The sequence below is a fragment of the Cygnus atratus genome, chromosome 2 (assembly GCF_013377495.2).
Source record: "Cygnus atratus isolate AKBS03 ecotype Queensland, Australia chromosome 2, CAtr_DNAZoo_HiC_assembly, whole genome shotgun sequence".
Classification (NCBI taxonomy): Eukaryota; Metazoa; Chordata; class Aves; order Anseriformes; family Anatidae; genus Cygnus; species Cygnus atratus.
The window spans coordinates 66,817,920-66,830,298 of NC_066363.1; the positions used below are offsets into that span (position 1 = coordinate 66,817,920).

General features: G+C 38.8%; 1 protein-coding gene across 1 annotated transcript; it reads left to right on the forward strand.

Moving 5' to 3' along the window:
* Positions 1 to 1,312: 1,312 nt before the first annotated feature.
* Positions 1,313 to 12,032, forward strand: DCLK3 (doublecortin like kinase 3). The gene is made up of 4 exons (XM_035560250.2): positions 1,313 to 2,908; positions 9,718 to 9,850; positions 10,826 to 10,993; positions 11,836 to 12,032. The coding sequence occupies exons 1-4, from the start codon at positions 1,328 to 1,330 to the stop codon at positions 12,030 to 12,032; spliced, it is 2,079 nt and encodes a 692-aa protein (XP_035416143.1). The 5' UTR covers positions 1,313 to 1,327.
* Positions 12,033 to 12,379: the final 347 nt, after the last annotated feature.

The window sequence follows — 12,379 nt, forward strand, 5'->3', positions numbered from 1 at the left end:
CTGTGATGTCATTATGAAAGGTTACTTCTTGAGGCTGAAAAGAATTGTGTGGTAATCAAGTTTTAATAAGTACAAGAGATCTGTGTACTTTAAGTTGACATTATTATTCTTAGCTTAGTCTTGCCTTTATAGACTGAATTTTGTGATGTCTTGACCGTAACCATGTATTACGTTTTTAGTTTTTCCTTTTCAGAAATACATGCAAAAAATGCCGCTGCTTTCTTTGTTGATTGGTGTCCTATGCTGAAATACTGGAGGAAAAATAGTTATTGTCCCTAGAGGATATTTATGACTTCCTGATTTTACATAAGTTTCTAGAATAAAAAAGTTAAACCAAAATATCAAACAGAACTAAGATGCCTTTCTTTAAGGAAAAAATTAAAAGCACAATAAAAATTGCTATAAAATTACATAAGTAATACTTTATTTAAAAAAAAAATCTTATTTACTTACATTGTTATAGAAACCTAGAAACTAAATGAATGGCCTGGGGAACATGAAGGGGAGGTAATTATTTATAAGAATATAAGGTTGCACACACCCATCTGGTAGCAATTTAAAGCCAGGATTAATTAATTTATCTTAATTCATGCAGTATAATTGTGGAACTTGCTGCTGCAGGGTTTAGTGAGGCCAAAATTGTAATTGGGATCAGAAAGGTATCAAGTGAGTTCATGGAAGGTAGATTTGTGACAGGATGTCAATCTGGATGCAATCCTAGCCCAAGTAACCCCATTTTTTCTGAGATGACTAGCAGATGAAGGCAGTTAGGAGAAAAATCTGTTTCCAATATATTTTTTTGAATAACATCTCTTTTTCACTAACTACTTACATACTTAGGTTTGAAAGAAAATAAGTATTTTCTCACCATGTTTGTAGTTGCATGAATATGAAGTTATTCTTTAAAGACAGTTAAAGTTCTTTGCAAGTACCCTTACTCCCTGAGTTCATGTACACTGATACACAGAAAATTATTACTCTGAAAGATCTGATGATGGACAATGAATAATGTGCCTGCTCTTTCTTTGCTTTAGGACACGGAAGCATGTTTGACCACACATCTCACAGTGCAAGCTCAAAAGTAACAGAGAGGAAACTACACGGGACTTGTCTTCCAGTTGGTCGTGGAAACTGTGGAAAACAATGTGTGAATGCGAGCAGCTATAGGTCTTCATTTTTTAATCCCCGGAATGGTTTTCATACAATACATTCAGAGCACAGTCCTGTGAAGCCAAGGATTATTACAGTGGTGAAACCCAGCGGGCATACACTCAAAAAGATAACCTTGCTTCTGAACAGGAGATTTGTCCAGACCTTTGAGCAGCTGATGGCTGACATTTCAGAAGCTTTGGGATTTCCACGCTGGAAGAATGACCACGTGAGAAAGCTTTACAATCTGAGAGGCAGAGAAATCCGAAGTGTTTCTGACTTCTTCAGGGAGGGCGATGTGTTCATAGCTATGGGGAGGGAGCCCCTTACATTGAAGAACTTGGAAGTGGCAATACAAGAACTTTGTCCTGAAAATCCTTATGCTGCCAGTGCAATTCAGCAGGATAAGGAGCAGTCCCAAAAACTGAAGAGCAGGCTGTATGACAAAGCATCAAAAGTGGACAGTGGATTTGATGAGGCAGAGATCGCCAAGAATTGCGGTGATGTTATGTCTCCCAAAATGGTAGCTAGAAAAAGTCAAGCCAAGACAAAGCAAGAAGAGAAAATGAGAACCAAAAAAAAGTGGACTAGAGAGAGTTGGGATGGTGAGCAAGGAGTGAGGCCTTCTAGAAAAATCCAAGAAAGTGAGAGGTACCTTAAGCAAGAGAGGAGCCCTGAGAAGGGATTAGAAGAGATTACAGTGGAAGTAGTGAGGTGTGAGAAGTGTGAACATGAAAGGCAGGCAAGGCAAAAGTTACGAAGGGAAAGGCATGCTGAGACTTCATTTGAGAACACAGACCTGGATGCAGGTGCATGTCAGAGGTATCAGGTAGAAAGAAATGCAAAAATCAGGAATAGCCGAAAATCTTCTGAAATTCCTCTGGAAGGTGAAGAAGTTGGCTGGAAAGAGAATGACTGCAGAAAGACCTGGAAACCTCTACATAGGAATGTTAATGAAGGGCTGGAAAAGCAAAAAAAGAGCATTGAGATAGAAAGAGATCTGGAGAAACATGAAAACCGCGAGAAAGAAGTGAAAATCAAGAAGAATGCTGTGGAAGGGCTGCAAATAACTCATGAAGTGAAGGAAGAAAATGGAAGTAGCTGTGTAACTAATCAAAATGGTTGGCTAACGAAAGACACTCCAAGGGATGCTGAGAAACCATCTAAAGTACATAGGGACAGCAGAGAGGGTCAAAGGGCTAAAGAGGAGGGTGCCAGGAGAGAGGGAAATATCATACACAGAGAGAATGACGTGACTCGACGAGAGAAAACAGGAGAGCGTAGAATGAATAAAGAAGAAAACAAGGCTCCAGGGTTGGAAAACACAAGCCAGAGGCATGCCATTAAAAACAGAACTGATGTGGAAAACCACTATGAGATTGGCAGGACTATTGGGGATGGGAATTTTGCGGTGGTGAAGGAATGTCGCCACTGCAACTCTAATCAGATCTATGCCATGAAAATTGTGGATAAATCCAAGCTGAAGGGGAAAGAGGACATGATGGAAAGTGAAATTCTGATCATTAGGAGTCTTTCTCATCCCAATATAGTAAGCTTAATTGAAGTGTATGAGACAGAGGCTGAGATCTACCTAATCCTGGAGTACGTCCCAGGAGGGGACTTATTTGATGCAATCATAGAAAGTGTGAAGTTCACAGAGCATGATGCTGCTGTCATGATCACTGACCTGTGTGAAGCCCTGGTGTATATTCACAGCAAGAACATCGTCCACAGAGACCTCAAACCAGAGAACCTTTTGGTAAGTATGGGCAAACACACTGTATATTTGCAGGAGTGGGATTTATTTTCATTTTTGTTATGGTTGTTTGAATAGTTTCAAGCAAATAATATGTGAAGAGAATGTACTGTGGCAGTACTGTTTGGAAAGATGAATATGATCTTGAAATTAGCATTACAGTTTACTCTGCCTGTATCTGCTCTACGCTGTAGATCACAGTGCTTGCAAATAGAAATTTAAATGAAAATGACCTGGCTTTAGGGGCAGTGAGCATTTGTATTCTGGGAATCAGGCATGCTATTTATCATCTGACTTTTTGGTACACAAGTTTGAATGTTTTGCATGAAGCATGCGCTGAATCATCAGGCATTTTCCTTGCAGACCAAAATTTATTAAAATTGCTAATTCAGCTTATTTGATGGACTTCTTGTCCACTGCAGACCACTGTGGCAATCCTCTACTGTAGTGATTTCAATTCTGTGACAATTTTACTTTCTTCAGAGCAGAAGTACAATGCATTTTTCTGAAATAAGCTGACGGCGATATACAGACGTTTTGGTGAAATATAACAGCAAGCACTAAAGTTAACTCATACTCACATTGTGCTAAGGAGTTCTCCTTTCCAACACATTTCTGAGGCTACATTCCTTGCATCCAGCACTGAAGTCAGTAAAGTTACTCACATGTAAGTTGGTGTAGAAGTGTTTGCAATATTGATTCTTGGTAAGACACCCATTATAAGAGGGTGAAAGTAAGCAATTGGCTTGCCAATCGTTTGTTATGCTCTTCTCCTAGGGTTCCAAATTTCTGAGCAGAGTTACCAAATATCTGCCTGACTCTAACAGACCTAATTTGATCTGTTGGTGGAAGATCATAACCAAAAAATTGTTAACAGATGATTAGTCCTATGTGTCATTCAGTTCTTTAAGGCAATTAACTTTGGAAAAAAATCTGTGTATTTCTGGAGAAAGGACATACAGAGGTTGAGCAAAGCTGGGTCTGAAGAATTTGCATCCAAACCTTTTGACTAACCAATGGCGTCTATACTAGGTCCTGCTATGCATCCTCCTTAGTCTGATGAAAATCCTTGGTATGTGGTGTGTTTGTATAAATAGAAGATGGGGAATGCAAGTGGTTGCTTTGCAGAAAGAAGTATGATTCTGGGCCCTGCCATGCCTTGTTTTGCCGTTTGAGCAAAACTTCACTCAGAACTGAAGGGATTTCTTCCAGAAGCTAATTTTCCACTGTAAGCCAGGCTTTGCTCCTTCCTCTTAACTGAAAATAAAGTGCTGTATATGAAACACTTGAGACCAGATGCTTTGTTTCTCTGCATAATATGTCATCTTCTCAGTGCTGCAGTTAAGGGAAAAGAGAGGTATGATCCAGGTCTCACCTGATGGTTTTCACATGTAGTTTACAGCACTGCAAAACAGACTGGTGGGCAAAGTTTTGTAACACTGAAGAAATTGTGTTGCCTGCTCTGGCTGAATTACAGAAACATACATTTTTGCAAGGACAGACTCACCCCCACCACGTAGGTATTTTATCACATCAGAACAGCATTACCAGAGCTAACAAGAAAAAAATACCTCTTCTGGTTTCACCTTGCTCGTTAAATGACTGAATGCCTGTTTTACACACTGTTTATGTGATGCTTCTTTTTGAAAAGTTAGTGTGTTCAACAAGCTATGTGAGCTTGTAAATTGTTGATACTATTGAATAGCTCATCTGCTATCTAATAATCATCCCTAAAAATACAGGCCGTGTGAGCAAGTTTATGGCTTTCTGAAATTTTAATATGCTTTCTCTGACTCCTTAGAGTGACTGGAACAGTAATAGCAGAACAACGTGGACAGCTGCCTCTAATTTGGTGTTGGCAAGAGCTACACAGTACCAAACGTTACTGAAGCAAGTTTATGGGCTCATCCACTGTTGGTGGGCCAGGGGCCGGGAGCAGCCTTCTGGAAGTGCTGGCATCCTGCGGTGTCTCCGCTTTGCCCTTGGTTGTGGGATAGATACCTCCTGCTTCACTTCACATTCCTACACCACAGATGTGTGTCTGAATTAGTCTCCCTAGGCTGTCTTTGTGCACGGAGGACAGAAACAGGCTCATACTTTTTCACAGAACCATAGACCTATTTAGGTTGGAAAAAACCTTCCAGATCATCCTAACCAAGACCACCACTAAACCATGTCCCAAAGTGCCATATCCACATATTTCTTAAATACTTACAGGGATGGTGACTCCACAGCTTCCCAGGTCAGCCTGTTCCAATGCCTACCCACCTGATCTGGGAAGAAACTTCCTAATATCCAATCTAATCAGTTTTTGGCTGTTGACTCATTTGGACTACTTTGGGGTCTTTTGGTCCGGTGAATCCTGTCCTTTCTCTTTCTTGTCAACCATTTTTTTTCCATATTTCTTAAACCTTCCCAGCAAATGGGGACTGGCAGAGAAAGGATCCTTAGCCTGTCTTCGTTAGGGAATATGTTTTGTCTACTGTAAGTCTGTTTTCTGTGGGAATCTAGGCTTGCTCCTAATGACTTTTGAACCTACTGGATCATTTCCATCAGAGTTGACAGAGAAGCAGCAAACAATGGAAACATATTTCTGGAAGTTTCATAAAAATAAGCAGCTGGGGAAAGAAGGGAAACCATGTTTCTGTCTCTACAGAGGATAAGGTGGAAACATACTTTGATGTCTAGTGAGTTATAAGGTTATTCACGCAGAGCTGAAAATCTGGTTTTATTAGTTTACAGTACTATTCCTATTGCTCATGTGGCACTGTCCTCTAGTTACAGACTTGTATAACAGCCCACCGTTAAATCCTTTTTGCCTTTCCTCTCCCTCTTTCATTACTGTGCCTGCCCACAACTTTCAGACTCCTTGCAGTGTAGCTGTGAGGCAGAAGGGTGGTGACTTGCACTACCAAAACAAAATCTGTTTGAGAGCTGGCGTGAAGACACCTGCTCTGAAGCCCTCCCTTCCCACTAACGGAATCACCTGGAATAGGATGAGGTGTTTAGTGAGGTAACCTTTGCTACCAAGGCTGAGTGATGTGGTGTATTTGACCCACAAAATAAGCTGGTCACTACTTTCATGCTAGCTGGAAGAGCATAGGAGGAGTAGAATTTGCCACCAAGGTTTTTAGCTAAGGGACTGTTTAATTCCACAGGTGGTGGCATTTCTGTGAGTCAGAAATTACTTTCAAACTCTAGAGGCTGTTTTTCTGGATTATAGCAGTAAAAGATGCAAAGCCACATCCTCCCCCCCCTTTTTTTTCGTGGTGTAGATTTTTGTATTTGTGATTGTGAACTCATTTTCTTGTACTCTTCCCCAAAATGCTAATATGGTAACTGGGCTCTATAAGTGTTGCAGCTTTTTATGCATTTGAGTTTTTTCCTTTCCTTTTTCTTTCTTTCTCCTTTCTTTCAAGTTTTCAAATGTGTATGAGAACTTCAACTGTAGCTGTTTTATCAATAAACTTTGGTTTTGTGACCCTATTTACAAATACATAAAGTGCTGTTGAAGGTCTCCAAGTGCATTTGAGTTAAAATCTTATTTAACCAGTTACCTATCAGGAGCTCTCAATATGATAAACTTATGCAGGTTATTTTCTGTAAGATTTCTTTTATAGAGAGATTATTCTAGCTACTGTCCATCAAGGGATGTCTGAAACTCAAATGTAGAAGCAGTGCTTTCTTTCTATCTCTGCTTTTAATATGCAAAAAGTTGCATGGGCTAGCTTGATATCTTTATGTCTGTATGTAGAATCTGTATTTCCATACATACGTGCATAAAGAATATTAATGCTATAAATCATCTTAAACACATTGAATTTCACAATGTAGATATGAAAACAAAGAAGAACTTGGGAGTCATCAACAGACACAAAAAAAAAAAAAAAAGGAAAAGACCAGTTCATCCCTTTTTGAAGATGAACTTGCCTTTGTATTAGTATATTATAATCTTTCAGGTGTATGGCTGCTATAGCTAGAAATCCATAAACAGTATTTGGGTATCCTGCCATCAAGAGAGTAGCAAACAATTCTGACTGTCCTGGTTCAGGACTACCAGATGCTGGCTTCCCTTACAGATGATGCATGCAATTAGTTGTATGGCTTAAATTGGCTGTCTACAGACAAAGTATGCTGGATGGATGCTGCTCTTCTTTGTGGCAATTAGCTCTGTAGGCAGGTAAGGGCAGCTCTTTTGGAATGAACTTTTAGAACCAATCTTTGTAGTCTTGAATGCAGATGCTGTAACAGATGTCATGATAAAGCTGGGATGGTCCTCTGGTGTTACTATTTTTGCTTTGTTTGTACCATTTCAAAGTATGTGGGATATGTCAAAGGCTAGATTTCTCATGGGAATATTGTAGATTTCTGTGATACTGCTATGAGTAAAAGCTCTGGCCTCAGGAGGGAATACAAGTAACCTGAGTGGCTTTTCTTTCTGTAATGCTTATTTGCCTGCTATTTTTGCTGCCAGGTGATGGAAAGGCAGACTAGAGATTACAAAGTTTGGGATGAAGGGAATGGAATGCTTGCTTGATCTGAGCTGACGTTGAGTTGTTAGTGAAGAGGCTGAGGAGATCTCGGCTGAGGTTTTCAGGCATGCTGATAGGTTACACACTGGCTTTGAAATGATTGTCACAGAGAGCTGTAAAAATACAGCCATGTTGCATGCTGTTCCTACCTGTTCAAATGTCAAGTAAACTGAAAGCTCAGTGGTTTTGTCCTCAAGAGCACATGGTGCAGTATTGCCACCTTGTGCTCTGATGGGAGGTTAGGACTTTGGCTTCTCTGTGAAAAGTACACCAGTGTGTTTCAACAAGAAAAATGACCAGACATTTCCTAATGGCTTTCATGGGTTGGGATTAAGACCAGGATTTCTCCCTTTGCTGGTTTCTTTAAAATAAATAAATTATTAAAAAAAAAAAAAAACACAAACACAATTGCATAAAAATTTCAGTGTTATTTGTCCTGGTACAGTAGCATGCAGGCTATTTGTTGAAATTCCATAAGTGATACAGTTCCCTTATGTAATTTTAAAAGCTTTATATATACAACAGAAATATGTATTCGTGCTCATATAATACATATAAAATTGAGTGTTTCAGTTATGAGTTTTTGTAGCGTTCTACCACTGTTAACCATATTGTTAGAATAGAAATCTTGTGGATAGATGCAGTTCTAGAAAATAACTGTTACTTTCGTCATTTTTCATTTTGTCAGCTGTTGAGTCCACAGTGAATGATGACAAAATCCTCATGAAGTTGACTAATGCAATAGAAGATAGCTATGGCATATTAGTTTTCTCCTACAGAATTTTTGTCCATGTGGTCATAGGAAACTTTTATTTTCAATTTCACGGTGGCAAACACCTTTTTCTTAAAACAGGGGAAAAAAAAATCACAGAACTCTCGCTTAATCAAATCTGGATGAGTGCTTACAGTTTCCGTAAAGAAGATAAATGGGAATTAGTTGGCTGTAATGTAGGTGAGCAACTCTTGTCCCATCTGTGTCCTTAGTTGTCCTGTAATAGAGACCATCTTGAATTTTTGGTTGTCTCAAGCACTGTCTGATGGCAAAGAATGAGGTGTTAAAGCGTGAAGTATGCCTGTCGCCTCATATTCTGGCTTGTCTGCTCAAAACCCGAGTGCAGATTTTCTTGGTTTCCCTATATTCATGTTAGATGCTGGTCTGTTCCCCATAGTTAGAGACATAATTTCTCATTAGAAGCAAGTTTATGACATTTTTTACTTCTTAAAGAATATTTGAGTATCAGTCACCAGTATTAAGAATAGTGATGTTTAATTACCCTGCTACCTTACTCATGACTTGACCTTTCAATATTTTTTTTTAAAATAATGTTTCATTAGCTGCATTACAAATTAATGCTAAAGACATGCATACAAAATTAGAATGGGAACAAGTGTTTTGATTACCTTACACACAGATGCAGGAGATGGGAACTGATGGAAAGGCACACTTCCAATGATGTTTTGTTGGATTCATTTCTCCAGCTTGTACTGTGTAATTACTGCGATTCATTTATTTTCAGAGCAGCAGGTAGAGTAGCAGAGTAATTTGCAAAGAAAATAAAGCCCTTTTCTTTTTTTCTTTTTTCTTTTTTTTTTTTTGGACCTTTGTGATGGAGTTAGGCTCTTCAAGTGACACTGTAAATTCAGTGGCATACGTGGGAATATCAATTATCATAAAATCATAGGATCATCTAGGTTGGAAAGGACTTTCAAGACAACAAAGTCCAGACATGAACTTGACCTACCAAGTCCTATCATTTAAACCATGTCCCTTAGTGCTGTGTCCACACATCTCCTAAATACCTCCAGGGGTATTTAGGGGTAGTATTCCACCACTCCCCTGGGCAGCCCCTTCCAATGTCTGACCACCCTCCCCATGAAGAATTTCTTCCTAATGTCCAATCTAAACCTCCCTATGCACAAGTTGAGGCCTGTAACATTCTCCTTTGCTTTCCTAAGGTGAAAAATAAATGTTTAATTCACTCTTCCTTATTTTTGGTCTTCCTCCTTTTCGTTTCTTTCAAATAAGTGTGCCAGAGTTTGAAGAGCAAAATTTTCTTTTTCCATTATTGCTTTTCTTATATGCATGTGCCATCTTGGTACATGGAGAAGAGAAAACTTTCTGAATACTGTTTATCAAAATATGTTTTCCATTTCATTTTGTTTTAGTTGACAGTACTATTATTAGAACCTCTTCCTCTGTATTATTAACTATTTCATTTATCTTTTGCAATCTAAAAATGCATGTGGACTAAATGTATATTTATATTTCATTGAATGTAGGTTCAGCATAATGCAGATAAATCTACTACACTGAAACTAGCAGATTTTGGCCTTGCAAAGCTGGTTACAAAACCTATATTTACTGTGTGTGGAACACCAACATATGTTGCCCCTGAGATACTTGCTGAGAAGGGTGAGTGTATACATCTATAATTTCTAGCAAATCATCCAATTGCTCTTAACTTTCTAATCATGGACATATTCCAGAATGTTTCAACCTAATGATATGCCTTTACAGGGTAGGAGTTTGGCTAGCAGCAAAATCCGTGAAAGGAAAGAAAACCTCTTAGCTTTTGACAAACACAAGCATATCAGTCATGTTTGCATTATTAATGTCTATGGGATATAATTGTGATTTCCAAGCAGGCAACTTAGTAAAATATCATAGATAATAATTGCTTACATGGTGAAATAAGCAAAAGTTTGTCTTGCAACCTCAGGATAGTCACCCCCATTTTGTGACTGTAACCCAAACAACTTTCCAAGGCCCTCTGATGCAAAAGGATGGTGAACATGTATGCTAAATACATGTAACAAGCCAAAGCATCGTTCACATCAGAGAGAATTTTGTTGATTTCCTATCCAAAAAGACTCAGACCTGGAAAGGAGTCAGATTTTGATGACTCAAGAAAAGCTATTTCTGTGTCTTGTTCTGTAGAGCTGGGTTGAACATCTCCAGTTATATTCAATTTCAATGGAAACTTGGCACTCTTAGTGCTCTTTTTTTTTTTTAAAGAGAAACTGAGGAAGACTATTTTAGAAATATGCCCCATGTTTTCTCAATTAGTCTCCTGTTGACATTGGCCTTGTGAGACAGACAGTGATTGTGAAATATGTTGAAGAAGAGAGGCAGTGTGTGAGAGCTGTGACTGTTAACAGAGCAGATCCACTTGCAGAAGTGGTGTACCAGCCACTTACTCTTCTGCTGACCTTGTCTTTCTAAGAAGTTGAAGAAAGCTTCTCTGTTTCTTAGAGAATAAAATGAGAAAAGAAACAGCTCCTACCAGTCATGAGTTGTGTTTTTTGTTGTTGTTGTTGCTTTTTGTTTATTTTCTGAAAGAAGACTGAGTAAAAGATGGTTAGCCATGGTTTGTCTTTTCTTCCTTAGGCTATGGGCTCGAAGTAGATATGTGGGCAACTGGTGTGATCCTTTACATTTTGCTCTGCGGTTTTCCCCCCTTTCGCAGTCAGGAACGTGATCAAGAAGAGCTGTTTCAAATCATACAGCTGGGTCACTATGAGTTCCTTTCCCCATACTGGGACAATATTTCTGCAGGTAAGATTCAGCATGTATACCAGCTTTGAAAACCTCTTCCCTGGAGTGCCTTGGACACACAGAAGCCCCCTTTTGTTCATGACAGGGATGTCTGTCAACTTTGGGGTGTCTTACAGGTCTGTTTTATATGATGATTCTGTATTTGCTTTAGATGTCAATTTAGTCCTCTGGTGGTATCAGTCACAGTGAATCTGAATATCAGAACTGATTGATGTAACTGTTTGCTCCCTTTCTAAGGCAAGAAAAAAAATTTTGTTTAGCTGACTTGTAAGAATTATCTCTGTAGGAAAAAAGGCACCAAAATTATCTCCAGTGTTATGTTACCTTTCTGTAAAGATGCATTTAAAAAAATCTCAAGAGCTGAAAATTAAGTCCTTGATCTGCAGAATGCAGTGTGAATTTTCTATTGAGATCAATGGGGCCATTTCTTCCCTCTTCTAGGCTAGTAGTGCCTTTTCTGCAGTCTTCAAAATCAGACAGTAAAACCTGTGTCTCCTTATATGATCTTTTAAAGAGCATACTCAACAGAGTTCTGTGACTGTTGTGCTCTTTGAGGGATAAGATTCCCATTGCTAGTTCCTGTGAATCAGAACACCTAGCTGCATGCCTTCAGCATTTCTTCAAGATCAAATTCTTTTCCCTTTTCTCTTTCTTTGGGGAAAATGGTGTGGAGGTTTAACATCTCCTGTCACTAGTTCTAAATCTAGTTGCTAAAATATTTCCTGGGGATAGCCACAAAAAAAAAAAATACAGTAAAACTAGTAAGAAAGATTAGAAAGATGTTTTGTGTAGGAATAACCATCACTTTTATTTTCTCTTTCCTTTTCTTTCTTTCATAATAGCAGCAAAAGACCTCATAACCAGGCTGTTGATAGTGGATCCCCAAAAGCGCTACACAGCACGGCAAGTACTTCAGCACCCTTGGATCAGAACAGCTGGAAAAACTAATGGCAGAAACTTGCAGAGGGAAGTAACAATAAATATTGAGCGTCATTTCCGGACCCAGCGCCGAAAGGAAGTTGTAGATGAGGACACATGAAGTCTCTTCAAGCTCATTTATTTGTCCCTTTTTATTGATTAACAAATTATTTGTTTTCTTTTGTAAATGAATTGAGCCTTTAGCGTATAGATTTTGCTGGCCATCATTATGCCTCTCCTTGATTCTAAATAAGGATAGAGATCATATTTGCATCCCCACCCTTGTGATGTCACTTGGGAGTGTCTCTGACAGCAGTGGGTACTAGATATTTCCTGGAGGGTATCCATTATTTTTCTTTAAATACTGATTTGAACTTTTACATTATATAATGTATATCTTTTTAGATGGCAAATGTTTGCTTCTGCGGCCAATGTTAGTGGTGACTGAAATGTGTTTTCTTGTCTCAT

Bases quoted from the DNA above. Each gene is read 5' to 3' on its own strand.
- DCLK3 (XM_035560250.2), top strand. From the start codon at position 1,328: ATGGCTGACATTTCAGAAGCTTTGGGATTTCCACGCTGGAAGAATGAC. The intron at 9,851-10,825 runs GTGAGTGTATAC...TTTCTTCCTTAG, and splicing joins TGAGATACTTGCTGAGAAGG to GCTATGGGCTCGAAGTAGAT. The intron at 10,994-11,835 runs GTAAGATTCAGC...CTTTCATAATAG, and splicing joins CTGGGACAATATTTCTGCAG to CAGCAAAAGACCTCATAACC.